The following is a 21,825-nucleotide window of genomic DNA, read 5'->3' as shown; positions in this document are numbered from 1 at the left end:
TGTCAAATGCCAACAATGTCCTGCTTCTCAAAGGTGTGAATACAAAGTCTCTGCTCATATTAAAGTGTTTTTATCAATAATATCTTAGATTTTTTTTATGGGGATGATTCAGAGACATAAAGAAGCTGAAGACGAATCGCCGCCATCATCAGAAACACATCATAACAATGTTAACAGCAAAATACAAAACAACTTTATTTGGCGTTCCTGTAGAAATGAACTTTCCCCAAAACTTTAGTTTTTCTATTCAGAATATCTCCGATTTATTTATTTTTGAAGTTTCACTGCTTTCAGCCTCCGTAGAAACATTAACTTTAACATCCCCTCTTAAGATAATAAGATTTCAAGCTACAACAGGCACCTTGTAGAAAATCCACAGGTAACATCAAATGTTCAATTAACTTATCTCCTGAAAGCAGTTTCTCTCTCAAACACACACACGTTCAACATTTCCATCTTACGGCAGTTTTAAGAATTCTGAACGTCACATGAGAATAACAGAAAATAAATACAAAACTCAATCTGCAGGCAACAACTACACACGTGGAGAAAATACTGTCCCATCAAACTGGGCTCGTGTGCGAACTCTCAACAACAGGCAGCCGTCACACAAACAGAAGACGCACCATCCCATAATACTGAAAACCAGAATCGGGGGCAGAAGGTGAAAAATAAAAATAACTTTCAAGATGAAAAAAAACAAACCGTCATTTTTAAGCAGATATTGATATTTGCTTGTCGTTTACCTCGTGAAGATCGACTCCAGATCAGGTTTCCTTCACCTTTCTGTTCATCTTTTCTTTTCAAAATCTAAGGTTCAAGTTCCAGCTACAAAGTTTTGTTTTAGATTCCAGAGCAAAGTTTTCAGTGGCCAATCAGAGAGCTCCAGTCCGGGAAGCTGTGGACGTCTCCGGTGTCCATCAGCTGCTGGTCTCCATGAGTCAGGCTCAGCTTGTAGCGCAGACGCACCCGCCGCTGAAGAGAGGGAGGAGAGGAACAGACGTCGGTATTGGGGAAACAAAAGCGTGAGTTTGTATAAATATAAATATGAATATGAATATAAATACAAATAAAATTCAAATCAAGCTTAAAAACCAAAGCTATTCAACATTTTTAGGGTTTAAGCTTCGTGTGTTGCAGCAGTTTCTGGGAAATCTTATAATACAAAGATTTATCCTGTTGTACATCTTGTACATATTAGTTATTTTTCTTATTTTCTCATATTGATATTGCATGTTTACTCCTTTTCCTTTACAGTTTCTTCCTGTGTAAGGTGGCAAGTTCCCCCTGTTATGGGACCAGTGGTCTGGTACCTTCTGAGGATTGGCCAGCAGGACGACCTGGGAGATGGCAGGTGGAGGCAGGAGGGGGTTGTACGGAGCGAGGTGCGTCCCTGAGGCGGGTTGAAGTTTCACCAGCATGCTCTGCAGGAAACAGACACAGACCGGAGAAATCAGAACCGTCAATAACTCGTACAGCGTCTGTTCTGCACCTGCTGGTTGGAATGGGCTGGTCACTCGTCCTGTGGTGATGCTGGTTGCATCGTTCTCACTGAAACTGTGACAGTGACCTGCAATTAATGATTTATGACAACTTCTGTTTACACATGTTTTGGTTGTTTGCAGTGGGCTGGGCTCTCCGGGCCACCGTAGAGCTCCATCTAGTGGAGGCCTGTCTCCAGCAGGGAGCAGCAGCATCGTTCAAATATATAATGATGTCGATCAACTGTCCATCAGAATCTGCTGATGCTGCTCTGATGAGGAACAGTCTTTTAACAGTGTCTGAACTGGGAACAGTGGGCAGCTGCATTAAGCACTGGTGTCAGCCTCAGCTCTGTGACGTTACAGGGAGGGGGGGGGGGGGGGGAAACATTGTCTAGAGCTATATGGACAATATCATATTTTTTATTCAACAATAAATAGTTTTGTCTTTAAAATAAGGAGACGTTTTAATGTCCCTGTATTTGAATCAGCAGACTGTGAAGATTAAGAGATTTTTCAAAGTAAAGTCCAACACTGCAGAATAGATCATAGTACTTTAAAAACACTTTGCTCAATAAGTTCAGAGAGAGACTGATATGCCAGTGTTCAGGACCTCCCTGACTACATACATACTGAATATCAAAAAATGTTACTGTTTAGATTATGATATTTTTCAAAGTAAGGTCCAACATTTTTACTGTATAGATTAAGAGATTTTTCAAAGTAAGAGGCAACTGGAAAAACAAGTTTCAGCACTAAAATGAGTTTTACTTCCCTAAGGGTTAAAAACAGTTCAAGTTTCAAAACTGAATAAAAAGTTCATCCCAGTCTTTGACCTGCTGATGTGAAACTTGACAGTGGAACTCGACCACTGGGACCAGAGTGTGGTACCTTGGGAACAGCAGCTTGGAACAGGAGGTCTCTCACATCGAGGGCCGACGTGTTCACGGTGGAGATGACGACCACAGCGACTCCCGGCTGACCCACCGGAGAGTTCCTGGCAAAGTGCAGAGAGACGTGGACGCCGCCCTGATCGAACAGAGGGATCGGCTCCAGCTGACCTGAGGCCAGAAGACACGTGGATTAATCCTCACAAATCATCAGGAAACACTCTGTTACTATAACACACAGTCATCCATATAAACTCTAATTTAATGGAGTTTGGAGACGTACTGGGTTTGATGGTGTCCATCGGCACAAAGACCTGTTTGAGTAACAGTGGAGGACAAACTGTCTCTGCAGTGACTTCAGCTGGCGTCCTGTAATCTGATCCTGAGCCGCTGAACTGATGATTTTGAGGGAAAGACCTGACGGGGGAAAAGAGAAGGAGTCAAATCGAGAAGGAAAGACACTGATGATTGATTTTAAGCAAAATGCCAAATGTTTTATTTTATAAGCGAACATTTGATTTAGTGACAGCCCTGATCTGTACCAAGAAGAAATCTAAAACGAATTCCCCCCACGTTAGAACTCTCCATTCTCCATTCTCACCAGGTGCTGGTCCCGTTGGATCCGATGCTGCCGCCTCCACATCCTCGAGCTCTCAGCAGAAGTCCTCTCCCTCCGTTCTGCTCGCTGCTCCTCTTCTGAAAGTCGTCATTAAGCTGCCGGAGGAGAAACCGTGTTATTGTCTCCTCCAGAGGAAATCTTCATTTATAAATCATTTACTTAAAAATAACTCACCTGCATCAGTTCCTCATAATACGACTTTGAAGTCTTCTTTTTGTCAAACTCTGTAAATTACGAGTCAAAGCGTCAAGAATCATTTTCACAAGTGGTGAGAACAAACGAGAGGAAGGTTCAGAAGGAGCTTTACCTGATTCAGAGGAGTCCGGCCCAGGATGGAAGGCGTGGTCCAGGTGAGAGGAGACAAGTGGAGGAGAAGAGTCAAAGGAAGGAGGTGAATCAGCTTCTCTCGGAGTCTGAGGAGAATCCAGAGCCGACAGGTCGATGAGGTGGTAACTTTTAATCTCTCTGGGACTCGTAGGAGCTGGAGGAGCAAGAAGAAGAAGAGGAGGAGGAGGAGGAAGAAGAAGAGGAGGAAGAAGAAGATGAGGAGGAAGAAGAAGAAGCATCAAACACCAGCAGATTGAAGACGAACACACACGATGTCAGAGTCTTTTCCTGGACGAGACCTACCGCTGCTTTCACTCCTCCCTTCTTCTTCTTCACCTCTTCTCTCTCCTGCTCCGTTGCACTCTCTCCTCCCCACCTGGTCTTTGTAGGCGTTGACCGCGAGCGTCAGATCGTCGTTGGCTGCCAGGACCTGAGCCAGAGCGGCGTCATCATCCGACGTGTCGCTGGCCAGACGGAACAGGCCGGGCCTCAGCCGCTCACAGCGCTCGTACAAGGCCTGGGGGGGAGAGAGAGGGGGGGACGGGGTGGGAATACAGCATGAGGTCACTGTGAGTTATACTGGAAACATTGAACGTGAAGCTGGTTTTCAAATGGATCTGTTACTGATCCTGTTTTAAGTTACATTAACAAGAAGAAACATTGTCGAAAACCTTGAGTGAAATATTTAATGTGATATGAGAAACTACCAATGGTTCTTTAACTGGTTGAATTATGAAAAACATCATCACATACATAGAATAGAATAAGAACAGACTGGCTACACTTTGACATAATATCCCAGTGAGAGTGAGGATAAACTGTCAATAAGAGCAGGAAGCATAACAAGAGTAATTTAGATATGCTATTTACTTATATATTAGAGCAGGGGTTTTCAACTGGTGTTTTCAAATGGTGGTCCCTGTCCCAGGGACCACCATTCTGACTAGAAGGTAATCTACGGCCCACTGATGTGCCTACGCGCGCGCGTAGTGTGTGTGTGTGTGTGTGTGTGTGTGTGTGTGTGTGTTTGCGTGCGTGGATAGAAGGAAGTTTTAACATTTGGTTTTCCATGTTGGTTTTATTTAAAAACCTCAAACAAATCTACAAAAATTTGTAAAAAACAACAAAAACTGTTAATTTTCAGTGCTTAAGAATTTAAAACAAAATTAAAATGCAGTTTGTAGTTGTACTGCATCTCAGAACCATATTTACGTAAATATATAACGTTCATGACTTAAATGTACAGACATGTTGCTGACATGTTGAGAGAACGTTAAAGCAACGGTGATCAATAACAATCAACATAAACTGGGGCTACAACTGAATAGGGAAGATGACAAAGTAATGCAGAATATGTCACAAATGATAATCATACAATATCACACAAACAATTGAGGCCTATTGAAGTTTAACCTCATGATCCCCAGCAGCAAATCTCACCTAATGCGTGAGTAGTACTTCTGTGTGTGTGTTTAGAGCTCTCCTAAGAAATTGTTTCTCAACCAGCGAACGTGGTAAAGTTGACTGTTATTGCAATTAATTGTTTTGGCTATTATGCCAATTTATTTTTCTTATTACAAAGTATTTGTTTTTCGCTCTTTTGTTTTATTTAATATTTTCATTATTAATTCTGCCCTTTTGGGCCTTCTTTTTGGGAAAATAAAAATTCCCATCATACAAACTACATCTCCAAGACCTCCTGAGAGTTTTTCTACCTAGCTCAACCACTCTTCTACATCTACCTTTAAAACACATGCACAGGGGGAAACTACTGGCAGTTTCTAGCCCCAAGCCAGTTTCAAGGTTCCCCTCATCACCTTTATATTATTTTACTCATATTTTTCTTATTTAATTTGTTTTCACGATATTCAAGAGTAATCTGGAAATGTGTTGAAATATCAAAGCGAATTTCGCGGCCCCCCTGCAATGCCGTTGCGGACCACCAGGGGGCCGGGGACCCCTGGAGGATACTATGTATTTTTTGAATGGGGATGAACAAGTTATTTATTCTAAGTGTGTGATGCACATAACAGAGCTTCAGACTGTTTCTGCTGCTGCAGCCGGGCGGAGCAGAGGAGTCCTTCATGTCTGACAATCAAATATTTGTGTGTGAATTATTTATTTTAATTTTACATAAAAGGGTTTTAATCTTTGGTTCTCATCCCAGTGTCCTCGTGTTCTTCTGAGCTGCAGCTTTGAGAGCGTGTGTGGTTATTAGTGAGAAAAACTCTCCCTCTGTTTGTTCACAGCTTTGTGAGTGGACACATTCAGAGTCTGGAACAGAAGACCTATTTGACTCACTTATAAAAACGACAGCACTTGATTATTTAGCTGCAGCTCAGTAAATGGACCGACCTTGATGTCGTCACTGGGCGGAGACGAGGTTCCTGAGATCTTCTCCCTCAGGAGCTCCCGGAGCCGCCTGGTGCTGCTCTCCACCTCCTTCAGGGTGGACTCACGCTTCAGAGCTTTCTCAGCCTTCTCCTGCTCCTAAAACAAAAACACACACGTAATTATAATCAACACACACACAATTATTATGAAAGCAAACCGGTCGGTCAGCACTGCAGCTCCTCACCTCCTTGATGGTGCGTTTTATGAGTCGGTTTGCAAGTTCCAGGTCTTCAGGACGAGCGCTTTTCAATAGTCTGGCTAAAACCTGACGATACAGACACACACTTGATGAGACTTTACATGGGCAGACGTCACACACACACACACACACACACACACACACACACAGACACACACACACCTTGGCCTTGTCCTCCTGGTCGAAAACAGACTCTGTGGATCTTTGCGGAGGAGGAGCCATGATCAGTGTGTCTGGTAGTTTGGGATCCTCCTTCACGAAGCCTGAAACAACAACAGAAAGTTAAGATGCTTTAGGAGAAAAGGACAAAACCCTGAGAATCAAGTCCATCACGTGTGTAGAAGGTGTTTGTGTGTCCTTCACCTTGTGTCTTCAGCATGTTGTACGCCTCCTGGATCTTAGGTTCGTCTTTGAGCCACAGCGTCCAGCCGTAGAGAACCTCCGTCACTCGGTCCTTCACCTTCTGAGGAGTCCACGCTCCGAAGTACTGCTCAGAGGAGAACATCAGGTCAGTCACACCTGACTTACTCCTCAGAGAGACAGGGTCCAATTCTCTGTGTGACGCACTTTGTGACTTTTATGAAATAAAGATGATTATAATGATAAAATAGCTATTATGTGTGTTTTTGGGCCGTGTGAAGTGAAGACCCTCTCTGATGCAGGAGTCTGTTGTTGGGCAGATTTACCTGAATATATATATACAACTTATTTCTGTAAAATAAACCAGTTTCTGATTCAAATCCTAACCCTAACCCAAGACGAAAAAAAAAACTATTTTCATTTGAATTTTAACTGCAAAGAGACTCTTTGGATGAAATAAGGAACAACGTATAACTTCCAGCTGCTGAGAACATCTGTCCCTGTGTGACTAGCGGTACCTTCGGTGTGAGGAGTTTGATGAGCTCATTGAGAAACCGAAACTTTGCCGCCTCGCTGTGGAACCTCTTCCCGCAGTTGTTCATGCACGCCTCGAGGACCTGGAGATCAGAGCAGACCATCAGGGAATGAAGCTTCAACAAGGGAAGGTTAAATAATATATATATGTCTATGAAGAGCAAGAGAGAGAGAGAATGGGTTCTGTCTCTGCAGGATTGTGGTTCTCCACCTTTAGACATCACGTGACACGAGGCACATGAACATCAGGACTTTTCTAAGTGGCGTTTCTAAGTGTGACCCTGCAGCGCTCTGCGATGCACAGAGAAACGCGGCGTCATGGCAGATTTCAACGCAGATTAAAAAGCCCCTCATGTCTCCATGTGATCACAGTCGGTCACGGATTCCGCTCACAGGATCTCGTTAAAACAAAGACATTGTTTTACAGGTTGGTAAACGAGCGAATCAGAGCCGAGACAAAGAGCAGGAGATAGAAACTGATGTAAACTGTGACGGGGACAAAGGACGAGGAGGAGGAGTCCAGATAATGAAAACTCAAATCCAAAAAACAAGAACATTTTAGAATTCGGAAAGAAAAGGGTTGTTAGAAGCCTCTAGGAAACCCTCAAATTAGACGACCGATAAAAATACACAGTGAACTGCGGATGGTGGGTATTTGAGGGTGTGGTGAGGAGTCTGATTACTCACAGTGAGCGCCTGCAGAGACTCTCTCTCCTGTGGGGACTGGATCTTATGAGCCAGCAGACTGGTGGCGACCTGAGGCCTGCAAAGCAAGTTTCAAATCACGTTCAAATGTCTGAAAACATTTTAAAACTGAGACGATGCAACGGGACAAACTATTCACAAGCAGCAGCAAAGAAACTATTAGATTAGTGCATTGATTCCAGTAAGTATGAAGTTTTACTGAGCAGAGGAAAAGGGTCAAAAGGGTGCTGGAGAGTCTCCCCTCACTCTTTCACAATGTTGTCACTGAGAAGCTGTGGATGTGAAGCAACTCTTTCTCAAACACCACCATTGTGCAAAAGAGAGTCAAAGGAGCAAGAGGCCTGCGGAGGAATGGTCCATTCACGTTTACAGTTGGAAAATCTATGTGGAAACACATGCAGGAGTGTGTGTGTGTGTGTGCGTGTGTGTGTGTGTGGGGGGGGGAATAAAGACACATCTGGTTCTCACATCTGTCCCGAGAGATCCGATCATAACAGGATGTTAACACCAGGTCTGAATAAAGTCTGACAGGGATTCTGCAGGTTACATTTACGACTGAATGAAATTTCAGATCTGTGTGTGGAGTGCGACAGATGTGAAGGATCATCAGTTGGTAACGTTTCTCTTCAAAATAAAATAAACTGAGGTTTTATGCACAGTTAAAGTTGTGTTGAATACTAATATGTAAAACATTTTACCCATTCAAAACTTTCTAGTGCATAAAATTCAGATTATTGACTTCTTAAGACTTTTGCAGACACCCTGATGAGATCTGATCACCCTACCGAGATGCATGTGGCACACACACAGACACACACACACAGACACACACAGACACACACACACACACACAGTCATCACAAGTGTAAACTGTGTCTAAAGTCTTCTTACCCATCGGCCTCCTGGTTGACGAGCTGGTAGAAGCCCTGGATACAGTCCCACCTGTCCCCCTGGTTCTCTGGGTCTGTGGCCTGGTCTGGAACAAACCAGAAATAACACAACTTAACAGGGAAGTGAAATCAAAGACAAGTCTGCAGAGAGAAATATAAGACATATACTGTATGTGTAGTAAGTTAGAAGAAACTACTACATGGAGATAAACAGTATTTACTCCGCAACAATCAATTAAATACTGATGTTCAGGCTTAAAACACAACTTTAAAATAAAGACGCTTAAAATACATCCACATTCACTTTATAAAAAGAGATTATGAGTCAAAGACGATGATGTTTTTCTGTCATCCTGCCGATCAACATGAAACTAGCTGCACAAAGAAAACTTGAGTTGATCTGAATATAAAATGTCCACAACTTGGAAACTGACATTTGTAAATATTAAATTATGGTGCAATTCTTTTCATTATTAAGTTAAATCATAGGGTTTATAACTGATGACGGCGCGTGGAGCACATGGTAGGAGCATTAAATATCAAAACCACCAAAAAATTAATTTCTCTATGATGTAAGAGGAATAAGAGAGAACATGGAGCCTTCAGTTAAACGTGATTAAACGATGATTCACTCAATTAGCTGACTGATAAGGAGCCGGATCACAGAAGATCTTGTTTCCCTCATGATACCTAAATGTCTCTAAAACCAGCTTTTAACAGTAAGACCGTGTTTTTATACTCAAATTAAAAACTTCCTAATCGATAATTCTTAAATATTTCTGCAAATCGTGAACGCGCCTTGCAGAAGCGCAGACGCAACACACTCCTGGTCGGGCACGCGCAGGGGGTAAAAACGCAAACTTCCTGTTCCCAGTTTAAACTTTAAAACTTTTTGGATCAAGTGAAAACATATTTTTTTAAGTTGATCCGCACGTGCGTGAATTCCTCCGCAAGTACAGCGTGAGTTTCCCCGTTTTAACGTCACTTTGACCCGGTTAACGTTCGGATGTGAGATGGTCACGTGTCGTCAACAGGCTTCCGAGCAAACAGGTTAAAAACAGAATCACGAGCAGCACGTGCACTTCCTCTCAGGTTCCACTTCCACTCACTGAGCCACGAATCCAAAGTTTCCGAACCGGCTCCGGTCGCCATCACCGTCCCGTCCCGAGCTGCTCCGCCGCTCACAGTGCGTCTCTCCGGGGGAAGCGGAGGTGTCAAACTGCCGCTGTCACTGCGGAGACATGTGACACTCACGCCCCGTCACACTCCTGACACATCAACACAACCCCTCCACCCCCGCCCCCCCCCCCCCCCCCCCCCCCTACACACACACACAAAGCCACATCCACAGACACACTACATCTACACTGTTACCACAATATGTGCTCATATGAACCAATAATATATATGAACACGAAGTAACACAAAGCCCCAAAAACCATACTTCACTAAAACGATAGTATTTATAATATATATCAACACAAACCCCTACAGCCAGAGACACACTACAACACTGTTACCACAATGTGTTCATGTGAACCAGAAACTACAGTATTTATAATATATATGAACATGAAGTAACACAAAGCCACAAAAACCATACTGCTGTAAAACTATAGTATTAATATTATATCAACACAAACCCCGACAGCCAGAGACACACTACATCTACACTGATACCACAATATATATGTTAATGTGAACCAGAAACTACAACATTTATTATATATATATCAACACAAACCCCCACAGCCACACACACACTACAGCTCGACAGAAACTACAGTAAGAAGTATATTTATCCTGTTTTTTATTATGAAGAGTTATAACTAACACAACCCCTCCAAACACACACTCATACACTACGTCTACACAGAATCTATAGTATAAGTGTCCATATGAACCAGTAACCGCTGTAATAAGTGTATTTGTATTATGGAGGGATGAAGACTTTAATGTGTCACTAACACAAAACGGTTAAATGTCCCCACATATCCTGCTTCTCTATCTTCATTCTGTTTCTTTGTGGTAGTTTTGCGGCTCTTCGTGGTCATTTTGTTTCTCGTGTGCATCTTTGTGTGTGGTTTGTGTTTCTTTAATGCAGCTTTGCATCTTTCCTTATGGTCATTTTGTTTCTATTTGATGGTTTTGTGTCTCCTGGTAATTATTTAGACTCTCTGTGATCAGTTAGCATCTCTTTATGTTCAAGTCCTTCTGGTAGCTCTGCATATCTTTGTGGTTGTGTTGTGTCTTTCCAGCCATTATGCATCTCTCCTCAGGGTCATTTTGTTTCTTTTGGTGATTTTGTGTCTATTTGAGGTTGTTTTGTGTTTATTTGAAGTTGCTTTGTGTATCTTTGAAGCTCTTCTGCTTCTTTCTTCATGACAATGTGGCTGGTTTGTGTCTCTAAATAGTTGCTTTATTCTTGATGTGTAGTTGTTTTGCTTCTGTTAGCGGATGACGGTGGTACCACAGGAAAACCCCGAGGTTTGAAGAGTGAGAAGAAAAACCATGACAGTTATTGACCAGCCTCACAAGTCCCAACAAGTTAATGAGTCAACACATCTGTGAGCTGGACTTCATTGAGAATATTTCTCTGGAGAAACCCACAAGATAATTTGCATTTAAAAAAACCGAGGTACTTCCCATCCCAGAGCGACTGGTGCCACCTGGTCCTGAAAAGTTTCCCAGCAGCGAAGAAAACAAGCAGATCCGTGTGTTTATCAAATATTTATAATAATAATTCAAGTATTGTTTCACAGATTCCAGCTGAGTGCAGTTCATTTTTGATTGTGGCTTTGGTAGAATCAGGGAGAGATTAAATGTTTAACTCTCCACACAAACAGGCCACGTCCTCAACACAAGTTCTTCTGTGGGGGGGGGGGGCAGCTTGTCCAGTCTCTTAACTCGTCTCTGAGAGCAGCAGCAGTTTCTGGAAGCGATGTCTGATCTCCACAGGCCCCAAAGACGCCATCATCTCCGCCACGCTGGGACCTTGCTGCAGGAGATCGGAGGGGGGGGGGGGAAGTCAGTGAAGTAATGCACAACAGACCGTGAAGCAACAGACAGTAACGTCTATGTAACGCAATCTCAAACAACTTCCTCTTTCCACAGTCCTGCAGAGTTACTGCTGTGAATGAGGCACTGAAGTCGTTACTAACGTTTTAAACTTAAAAAAGTTCAAATGAAAGCAGAAATGAAAGTCTCAAAGTGAGCTGTTAAAAAATAATAAGAGGATGTTATTAGTTCCTCTGAGACTAAATCAGACTGAAGCATGACAGTGCAGGTGCAGTGCTTGAAAATGGATTTTGGTCTAAACCGTCCTCTTATTTAAGTTTATTTATAAAACTCTTTTTATGTTACTGTCAGGATAAAAGAAGGAGATGCTTCCTCGGGTACCTGCAGTCCGCTGAGAGCCAGACGCAGGAGCTTCATCACGTCTCTGTACTTTGTTGCTTTGGTCTGTTTGGACAAACGCTTCAGATCTTTACTGAGCTGATCCAGAGTCAGCTGCTCCCCTCGCTCTTCTATTAATCTGAAAGCACAGAAAAACGTTCACAATCCTGAGAGAAAGGCCATCGTGACAAAAGATGAGTGAAGCCCAGGTATGAGCTGATGAAGATGATGTTACGTACTTCAGCACCAATGAGGCAACGTGAGGGGCTTCTGCTGTGAGTGCTGCCACCTGCTGGCTGGTGAAGGAAGGCCGGACCCACAGGTACGAATAGCTGGGACTCACAAGCTCCTGCAGGGAGGTTATGTGACCCTGCAGAGGAGGGAAGAGACTAGTTTCAGTCTGACAGGACAGACAGAGGGACGGACGAGAGGGCAGTAATGAGACGTGACCACATGTGATCACCAGTGGGACAAAGAGTTAAAGGTTAACAAGTAAATTCAGTCTGAAATCAATTGCTTCCCCTTTTCTTTGAGTGGGAAACAAATCAGAAAACCTACTTGTTTGAGATGATATACGATTAATAGACAGATGTTATTATGGAGAGACTTCCACTGGGCAAACCAGTGCGAAGTGGAAGACTCTGTGGTTTCTTCCCTTTAGTGGCTATAAATATAGAAATCCCTCCAGTTGCAGAGCAAACATATAAACCCACGTTTATCATGTTGATGTGTCCTCTTCATTTTACCTTACGCAGCTGCAGCACCCGTCTGATATAATCCTCGTGCAGGACATCTTGCTCCTGGATCTCTGTCGTGTACGTCTGCTGGATTTTCTCCTGCAGATCTCTAATCAGCAACGAGCACTGATCCTCGTCTTCAATACGCTGCTGCAAGTGGATTCTGTCGTGATGAGAGACATTGATGTGAATAATAAAGTCTTAACGGGCTGAAACACCTTTTTTCAGAGGGACCGATGGTTTCTGACTTGCCTGTTGAACTCTGGGAGTTTCTCCAGATCTAACAGAGCAGAATGAGTTGTGATCTTTGAGGGATTGAACTCGGAGATCAGCTCGTCTATCCTCCGCCCCATTCGATTGGCTGTGAGGAGATATAACTGATTTCAGAAGATCTACAGGTGAAAACTTCTCTCTCTCTCTCTCTGATAACCTCTCCGTCACTCACTGTTGAATCCAGAGCCACAGTTGGTGGTGATATCCAGCAGAGCGTCCGGCAGGATCCCGTCCCTCTGGTAGCTCTGGATGAAGATGTCCCCCTGCCTCTTGGACAGTTTGCTGCCGTCTTTGTTCATCAGGAGCGGCAGATGTCCAAAGGCGGGCGGTGTCCATCCGAGCGCTCGGTACATGAGGAGATGTTTGGAGGTGGAGATGAGCCACTCGGAGCCTCGCAGGACGTGGCTGATCTTCATGTGATGATCGTCTACGATGTTCGCCAGGTGATAGGTGGGAAACCCGTCGGCTTTGATCACCACAGGGTCCCCCTCCACCTGTAGGAGAGGACAGAGGGTAGGAAACACTTGTTTTGAGTTTCATCTTTTTCTAGAAACAGAAACCGTAGGTAAACCATGATTAAAAATGTCATAACAGGTAATTGTAAAGGCATAACACCCTGCAGTTATCTGAGAAACTGGGGAATTATCCATCTATCCTCCATCAGTAAATGTGATGACCACTAAACCAAAGAGACATTTAGATGCTGCACATTTCAAAAATCCCCAGAAAGCCGACCTGAGCCACTTCATGACGATTCCATCCAAAGATCAGATCCTGAAAAGGCTCCACGCCGGCCTCCAGACGAAACCTGATCACATGCGACGTCCCCTGATCCAGCTTCTCCTGGACCTGGTCGGCCCGGAGGTGACGGCACCTGTTGTCGTACCTGCACAGAACAGAGTGAACATCTTAAAGCAACACTACGTAGGTTTTACTGAGCACCAGCGCCCCCTGCTGCCACACGTGGTTATAGATTCTGATGGAGTTAGTCACCGTGGCGTCTGTCCGCTCCTCAGAGCCTCTTTCCTCAGCAGCTCCAGTCTCTGTGGGCTGCAGAAGCAGTGGTAGGCGTCACCGCTCTGCAGGAGCTCCTGGGCCGTTTGACTGTACAGGTCCAATCGCTGAGACTGCAGATATGGACCGAGCGGCCCGCCTCGACGAGGACTCTCATCTGGAGGAACACCTGGCAGGCGTGAAAAAGGGGACACGAAATGAATAAACCTTCCTTACACAGTATTATCTGATTCTCTGATGGTTCTCAATCACAGCGTCTCCCACCAGCCCACTCCAGCATGTCCTCTATGGACTCAGCGGCTCCCGGGACCAGTCGGCTCTGGTCCGTGTCCTCCAGGCGCAGGACGAAGGCTCCTGCGTATTTCTTTGCGAAGATGTAGTTGTAGAGAGCGGTTCTGAGACCTCCAAGGTGCAAGAAGCCTGCAGCACAGAGCATCATGGTCATGGGGACATCACACTGCTGAATAAAGAATATCTAAAACAGACTGTATTGGCAAATCTCACTTGAAACAAACATATAACAGTAGCACTTTTGGTTTGGTGCTGTTTTTGCCTGGTTGAAGCTAAAGCAGTATTTAAGACAGTAGACAGGAAACTGAAGAAAGACACAAAATGGCTACAAATGGTGTGTTTGTGTGTCCTTGTCGCTGCTCTGTGAGTCTTTCTGCTTGTTCTGCAGGTGTTTCAAGTCATTTCTGAATCTTGGGTCTCAGTTTGAGGGAGTTTCATGTCCCTTGGTGGGTGTTTTCCATCTCTTTGTCATCATACTGTGCCTTAAGTTGTTTACTTACTTTAATATTGTGAGCTTTTTCATTACTTTTAGGAATTTTCCCAGGGAATAATTTCATGGATCTTGATTAAAGAAAGATCAGGCAGATTGAGGGAACTGAACTGTTGGAGGAGAAATGTGCCGTTGTAGTTTGAAGTGGTTTTCAGTCTCTCTGTGGTAGTTGTGCTTCTTCCGTTGACAGTAAGAGTCTGTCTGTGGTTGACAAGTGTCTTTGTGGTAAACGTGTGTCTCTTGACAGAGCTCTTTCACTTTCAAACGAGAATCATCAACAGTCACTTTACACATAGGTTCCTAAGAGGTTGAGAAGTTAGAGGACCAGGACTGTACAGACCCGAGGAGCCGGTCAGGTCCGGACAGTCAGGAGCTCACTGATCTTTTAAAGTTAATTCTAAAAAGAAACTTGAATCCAACGAGGAGAGGCCAGAATAGGAGATAAGTGAAAGAGCGGTTTGTCTCGTCCAGTTCTGAACCTGCTGAATAACGTGGAGCTGCTCTGAAGGACAGAAGTGATCTTATTCTGGAAAGTTTCCTCAAGTGATAAAAAGCATGACTGGACAGTTTTTTTCTTATGTGTCGTTACAGGCTCATGTTGATTTAAAATAATTAATTAAATATTAGCCTACTTCAAATGTGGGCTATGGGGCCTGTGAGTGGTTGCATTTGATGAGAACTTCTGTGTTCTATTTAAAATTTAACTTCATACTTTTGTCCATGTACCTCGTTGCCAAAATCATTATCTTATGTTGTTTTTATTATTATTATTATTATTATTATTTCAAATTGAACATGTGTGATATAAACGTGTAGACCGGAGCTGGGGGTCGTACCTGTGGGACTGGGGGCAAACCGGACCCGCACCTCCCCCTGAACCTGAACCTGAGCCGAGGAGCAGCATCTTCTCGCGGCCGCGTCCAGCCGCAGTTTCCCGGGACCCCGGAGCCTCCTGGGACTCCCCCCCACCAGCCCCCCCACCCGGTTCGGGCGACACCACCGACACGACCTCAGCAGCAGAACCGACATGATGACACCACGCTGCGGTCACAGGACGCGAGCCCGGGCTGGTTAACGACCCGACGAGAGAAACATGGCGATAAAACCACACGAAGTGAAAAAAATTAAGTTTTCCCTTCACACGTTTCAATGTTTTGACTAGAACACGATTCACTCCATTGCTAATTTGACTCTTCCTCGAACCCGGAAGAAGACCGGAAGAAGAATTGAGCTCGCGAACAGCCCATACTGCCACCTAGCGGACATTTGTATTACTACTTCTGATTCCTTAAGGTGCTGAGCAGTAAAACAATAAAAGGATTCATAACAATATACATTTAATTAATATTATAACAATACAAATAATCATAACTATATAAATGTAATTAACAACAAAACAATAAAAATAATCACAACAATATTAATATATTTAATAGTAACATAATATAAATAATAATAGCAACATTTATTTAATCAATAGAAAAACTATATAAATAATCACAACAATATAAATGTAATCAAAACCAAAATAAATATAATTAATACGGAAACAATATAAATGATTTTAGCAATATTTATTTAAATTAAAGCAAAACAATACAAGTCTTTATATATATATAGGAGTTCCCCTCATGAAAAGACAACTATGATGCTGTTAGACATTTCCCTGGTGAAGACTGGGAGCTGGTTTAAGGCCTGAGGCTTAGGCTGTAATATGGTGGATCACAGCTCTTGTAATATTTTTTATGAAACAGATCATTCACAGTCAGACAGTCATAATAAATCCTGCAGGAAATGTAGAAGATCACACTCACAGACAAGAAAACAAACGAAAGCTGACAAAGTTATGAAAGGTGAGAGGAGATAGTTCTGTAAGTTGAGATATCTAAGATGGTGACTCTACAGGGAGGCAGCTAGAGAGTTGGCTCCAGGACGCGAAGCCGAGGCTGTTGAGGGAAATATCAAATGATGCAGAGCGCTGAGGAGACTCAGAGGAAAACACCGAGAAAACAGGTTTCGTCTTCCGCCAAGTCACGTTGTCACATCTCACAACCCATGAGTCATTTCTCCTGTGAGGAATAAAGCTTCTGCTGCAATGATTTCTACAAAAAGGTGAATTTTTTGTCAAGAGATAACAAATAAATGCTTTATTTCTATAGCAAATTATAAGCTAATTCAAATCATATAAAGATAAAAACTAAAAAATGTTCCACAGTTAAACTATTCTCTAGTTTTTGGGAACTATCAGCTTTGGATTTCTGTCAAAGGAAATCTATGTAATGTTTCTCTTTTGCTAGAGATCATTTCACAAGTTTTGAGAAAAAACATTAAGATAAATTTCTAAAGTGACATCACAAAAACAAACACAAAGGTTAAACACACTGGTTTCTATACATTCGCTAAATATTTTTGCAACTGTAATATTTCCGCATGTATAGCTGATACGACTGTTAAATAATTAAAATCAATATCATTATTATATCTCGTGATTTCTGGCTTGTTATAAATCACATGTGTGACACACAGCTCTTTACATGTACACCTTCATCAAACTCTGATTAAACAGGTTCACAACAACATTTTCTCATTGTAGCTCCTGGCTCCAGCTCCGTGTCACTGAACCTTTGGAACTGGTTCAATCCATCTGTATAGCACTGAATTCACTTTGTATGAAGCCTCAGTTCAACAAACCAGTCTGACTTGATGTGCTTATGCATGCCATGCTGTGTGCACACGACATGGCATGCACAAGCACGTCAAGTGTGTGTGTGTGTGTGTGTGTCTGTGTGTGTGTGTGCGTGTGCTTCAGGTATTACTCATATTGTGGGGACCTAAATCTGTCTAGTCATGCTATGGGGACTTCAAGTTGTCATAACACAAATTATTACATTACCGTGTTAATGGTAATAGGGTAATTTGTGTAAGTCATTGTGATGCCATCTGAAGTCACGGAGACACTGTGTGTGTGTGTGTGTGTGTGTGTGTGTGTGTGTGTGTGTGTGTGCGTGTACATGCACCAAAGTCTCGGTGTTAAAAATAGCCTGTGCTCAGAATCCCTCACGTCAACTTTATTTTTTCAATACTTTCTTTATTTCACTGTCACACAGAGCTGAGGTAAAAAAGGAATATATTAGGATAATGCATCACCTTGTAATATCTTAAAGGGGACAAATAAAAACACACGTGTACACAATGAAGAATCTGACACGGAGGCTGAAATTAAAATCTTACTGAAATCACACCAATATTTATGCTACATGGTTTATAGAGGCTTTTATTTCCCCAAAACAAACACCAGGGAGGTGTAGCCTGCTCGACACCTGAGGTAACTCTACACCCGGTCCCTCTCTCTGACTCGCTTTCCCACGGGTGCGTCTCGTACACACACACACACACACACACACACAAACACGCACACAAGCCGAGTGAAACATGCATTCAACACAAAAGTCAAAGCAGCACTAGTCTTGAATACAACAGTCGCAGAGCCGTTCAGACCAAAACCTGTTAAAGAGCTGGCCTGGTCCACCATCGTCCCCTGAGTTTCATCACAGGACAACACGCCCTGAGGTGATAGGGCGTCCCACTGCTGCACCTGTGTCTCAGTGTCAGGAGACAGAGAGAGACAGAGACAGACTCACACAGGCACTGACAGCACCCGACAGGCTCCAGCTTCACACACGATCTGGTAAGAGAGACTCAGCTTTGATTTCATGTCACTGTCTGGTTTTACCTTCATGTTAGATTTGGTTTCTGTCACCTGATTAATCACATCAGCAGCTTTTTTAATGTATCTCTGTGTATGTCTGCTCCCTGCGATTGTTTTTTTAATCTTGTATAAAGATTTCATAAAGATCATAAGGGTCTGGGATGAAGTCATGTAGCACAGGACCTGGTTTTACTGGGATAAATGTAAACAGATGAGGCTGATAATCAGTTGTATAATCTCTTAAAGTACCAGAGGCTCTTTCTGTTGTGCGAGTGCGTGCGTCTGGCAACAACCTGTCGTTTGGGGATTTCGGCTGTGGGGAATAATAAGTTCCCTTCTCATTACACCGGGTTACACAGGAGTGCTCATAACCTTAGAATAACATAAAGTGGGAAATAGGTGACTTTCTAGATTACCCTTAGAATAAAGAATGATGAATATGTGTCGCTGATTAAATCACTGCTAATAATAATGAAGAAGACATAAGCTACAAGTCTGACATTCAAATACGTTACTGAAGTAAAAGTACAATAGTAGAAGAATTAAAGTATTGGGTATTACATTTGTGGCTTAAGCATTCTAATTATTTTACTTTGGATTTTAACTCATGAATGTACAATATTTCTCCACTGACAGAAGTTGACATTGAATTATAAAGTAGAATAATTAAAGGTGACACCAACACATATTTAAAAAGACGGTGGCATAATATCACTTAGACATAAATGTGATTATATGTAATATTTACATTTATGATATTGGACATTTTCTTTGAGAACCTTTTTTGTGATAAACGTTTTCATATTTTTCTGTGATGTAATCTCTTCTTCATGGACTGCATGTAACGAGAGACGCCATGACAGCTCCTGTAAAAGTGAAGCCAGAGCGTCTCCCCTGGCGTTTGTAATATACTCCTCCTCTTCCTCTTCCTCCTCCATGTTACTGGGTGGGACAGGGTCAAGACGAGTCAAAGGACACCTCAAATTTATTCACATTGATATATATATACCAACTGTTAATTTTTTGGATCATTCTTAGTTTTGTTTTGTTATCTGATGCTATTTCGGCTTCATTTCTGGACGGTGGGAGGAAGTGGAGACTTTCCCTCCATCTTTATTTACAGTGTCTGGTCTTTTTAATTATTTAAAATAAACAAAACTAAATAAAAAGAGTTTAAAATTGACTTTAACTGATAACTTCAAACGAGAAACTGCCCTAAATGTCCCTCCTCTCCCTCATCCTCTTACATAATAGAATATAGAACATGTTTATTCTGTGGAACCCGTGTGTGTGGAACTTCAGTGAACCGGCCTTATTGGACAAATACTTTCAAACCACTCCAGTGAATCCAAGGAATCTGAGGCTGTTTGTATTTCACCTGCCGCAGTAACACATCTATGTGTAGAATGAATAATCCTGAGCACACACCTAACTCTTTTCCTCAACCAAATATTTGTTCTAACACAAAAGGACCTGTGGGTGAAAGTGTAAGTGTGTGTGGGTGGGTGCAAGTGTGTAGTTGATAAATACGTATAGAATACACAAAAAATATCTGTGTAACAGCAAAACACTTGTCAGACATTAGTCACTTCCTATAAATCACAAATAATTAACGTTGTCTTCAAAGGATCTGATTTAAAGTCACTTTTTAATACAGAACTTCTGATTTTCAAGAAAATAAACAACAAATGATTTTCTCCTCCAGGACAACGCTGATCTTTCAGGTCCTAATGATGATGAATTGATTTTCTATTATTCTCATAAAGTGCTTTTTAACTTATAATCATCATTAGACAGGAATCATCTGTCAGTGTTCATTTATTTGATTTCTTGATAGTTTTCAAGCAGATTGAGAAACAGTGTGTGTGTGTGTTTATCTGCTAAGTATCTGTTAAGTCTATAGGACCTTTTTCAGTTTACACACAACCCTTATCAGGACCAGTGGACCTCCTGGGGACCCAGAGTCTGGTCCCAGTGAGGCCACACATCAGGTGTGAGGTTGTGGTGAAGGTCAGAGGGAGGAGGTGAACTGTGGTTAGGTGAAGGTTTTGGTTAAGCATGAATTAGTCCTGGTTAAAGATTTGGTTAGACAGTCCACAATGAATGGAAGTCTATTTAGTGTCCTACTAACTTCTATGTGTGTGTTTTTTTGCTGATCCTTTCGTTTTGCTCAGATAATTGATTTTACTACTAAAGAGAATTTTGTTCAAACATCTGTGAATGTCATTGTTTTCACTGACACACCTTTTATACATAAAAAATCTGACATTAAATAAATAAAAGCATTCACTCAGACACATTCTGCCGACTCACTGTTTGTGTCCTGATAGATTTAAAGGTTGATATATTGATCCCTCCTCGTCATCATACCTCTGAGGGTTTATCATTGATAATAATGACAGATAAGAGTTGCGGGTGTGTTGCAGAATAAAAAACAAATATATATATTTTTCCATTCCAGTCATGCACTAGGCGTCTCATTGTTCCGAGGTTCACGGTTCGTGTTGCAGCATTCTTTTCCTCCAGAGCATCTTTTGTCTCGTCACCTTTGTCCTCCTGTGGTAAAGTTCAATTTGTGACTGGAAAAGAGCCGACAGCCACTCCCTGATTTTTATCTGCCGCCACTGAAACAGGTTAAAGCTTAAAATCACCAATCGAATACGTTACACAACGATTGGCAGCGACTAAGCAAAAAAATAAAGGAAAAGACTTTTTATTTGATATATGTTGACCTTTGTCTTTATTTCAAGGGAGCAACAAGTGGTCCTGTATGTTCCCCTTATTAATCCACATCTGCATTTGATAAATCCAGATTGTTATTTGGGTCAACACCAGATCACACACACTCATCGACACCAGTCTCTGTTCTATATCAGTTTTTGCATCAAGACCTTGAATTATTCTCGGAGAAATCAACGGAAATGTTGAAACAACCTCAGAACGTTAAAGAAAGAGGATCAGACCATCTTGGATCTGCCCCCTGATCCGGACCTGTAGCAAAGTTGAACAGGTTCCTCTCTGAACCACGACCTTCCACCTGGTGATCTTTGCGTAATCATGTCAGCTGACGGAAAAAACTAAATCCTCGGTGGAGGTGACTAATTCGTGAAGCAATTGTCGTTCTCACACAAAGATGATTGGTGATGTAACGTTTTTTTGTTCTTGTATAAACAGAATTCCGGCTCTGATCCACCTCCTTGAACCTATACACACACATCTGTGTCACCGGCTTTCTCTGATTCCCTCCCCAGTGATTTTCAACACAAAGGCCCCCCCCACCGTCCCATGAGAGTCGTCACATCATGAGATCACGTGGCCTGTTCCTACTCATTTACCTTCTGGGAAGCTGCTTTGGTAAGATCACATTTTGAAGTCTTTTCTTATCCAGACAGAAAAAGGAAAACGCCTGATGATATTCTAGAGTTTCTCTTATTGTTCAGCTTGTCTCATTAAAAGTCTAAAGTCACATTTGATCCTGCTTTTGTCCGTGCTGTTGTAGCTCAGTGCCCCAGAGCT

At 42.4% G+C, this 21,825-nt stretch overlaps 3 protein-coding genes across 5 annotated transcripts in view; 1 reads left to right on the top strand and 2 right to left on the bottom strand.

Moving 5' to 3' along the window:
• Positions 1-39: 39 nt before the first annotated feature.
• LOC128437066 (ADP-ribosylation factor-binding protein GGA3) lies at positions 40-9,639 on the bottom strand. Of its 2 annotated transcripts, none has more exons than XM_053419076.1 (16): positions 9,509-9,639; positions 8,401-8,485; positions 7,492-7,567; positions 6,789-6,887; positions 6,274-6,397; positions 6,073-6,173; positions 5,896-5,976; positions 5,673-5,807; positions 3,654-3,834; positions 3,298-3,471; positions 3,165-3,214; positions 2,973-3,085; positions 2,655-2,788; positions 2,373-2,542; positions 1,314-1,424; positions 40-975 (listed from the first exon to the last, which is right to left on the bottom strand). In XM_053419076.1, exons 1-16 carry the CDS (start codon positions 9,549-9,551, stop codon positions 865-867), a joined length of 1,788 nt encoding a protein of 595 aa, XP_053275051.1. In that variant the 5' UTR covers positions 9,552-9,639; the 3' UTR covers positions 40-864. The 2 variants fall into 2 exon arrangements, with proteins under 2 accessions (XP_053275051.1, XP_053275050.1); XM_053419075.1 differs by having other exon boundaries at positions 42-975; positions 3,621-3,834.
• Positions 9,640-10,098: 459 nt separating this feature from the next.
• ears2 (glutamyl-tRNA synthetase 2, mitochondrial) lies at positions 10,099-15,805 on the bottom strand. The gene is made up of 10 exons (XM_053419077.1): positions 15,437-15,805; positions 14,084-14,239; positions 13,799-13,988; positions 13,541-13,691; positions 12,978-13,299; positions 12,785-12,893; positions 12,542-12,695; positions 12,035-12,165; positions 11,799-11,934; positions 10,099-11,397 (listed from the first exon to the last, which is right to left on the bottom strand). The coding sequence occupies exons 1-10, from the start codon at positions 15,627-15,629 to the stop codon at positions 11,302-11,304; spliced, it is 1,638 nt and encodes a 545-aa protein (XP_053275052.1). The 5' UTR covers positions 15,630-15,805; the 3' UTR covers positions 10,099-11,301.
• A 2,196-nt stretch (positions 15,806-18,001) lies between these two features.
• Positions 18,002-21,825, top strand: part of LOC128435137 (uncharacterized) — a 30,359-nt gene continuing 26,535 nt past the window's right edge. Inside the window, exons 1-2 of one of the 2 annotated variants that reach the window (XM_053417926.1) lie at positions 18,002-18,288; positions 21,561-21,663. In XM_053417926.1, the coding sequence (XP_053273901.1) occupies positions 21,612-21,663 (52 nt within the window). In that variant the 5' untranslated portion in view covers positions 18,002-18,288; positions 21,561-21,611. Of the gene's footprint in view, positions 18,289-21,483; positions 21,664-21,825 lie in introns of both variants that reach the window. The other variant, XM_053417927.1, reaches the window with a different exon arrangement.

This window comes from Pleuronectes platessa, chromosome 3 (genome assembly GCF_947347685.1).
Source record: "Pleuronectes platessa chromosome 3, fPlePla1.1, whole genome shotgun sequence".
Taxonomy (NCBI): Eukaryota; Metazoa; Chordata; class Actinopteri; order Pleuronectiformes; family Pleuronectidae; genus Pleuronectes; species Pleuronectes platessa.
Note: the sequence above shows the minus strand (reverse complement) of the source record. Positions and strands in the feature narration are given on the sequence as shown.

Coding starts and splice junctions, on each gene's coding strand:
- ears2 (XM_053419077.1), bottom strand. CDS start 15,629: ATGTCGGTTCTGCTGCTGAGGTCGTGTCGGTGGTGTCGCCCGAACCGG. Junction 12,696..12,784: donor AAACTCCCAGAGTTCAACAG/GCAAGTCAGAAA, acceptor TCATCACGACAG/AATCCACTTGCAGCAGCGTA. Junction 11,398..11,798: donor TGGCTCTCAGCGGACTGCAG/GTACCCGAGGAA, acceptor GATCTCCTGCAG/CAAGGTCCCAGCGTGGCGGA.
- LOC128437066 (XM_053419075.1), bottom strand. CDS start 9,551: ATGGCGACCGGAGCCGGTTCGGAAACTTTGGATTCGTGGCTCA. Junction 6,398..6,788: donor TCAAACTCCTCACACCGAAG/GTACCGCTAGTC, acceptor TCCTCTGAGCAG/TACTTCGGAGCGTGGACTCC. Junction 5,977..6,072: donor ACCAGGAGGACAAGGCCAAG/GTGTGTGTGTGT, acceptor CTGTATCGTCAG/GTTTTAGCCAGACTATTGAA.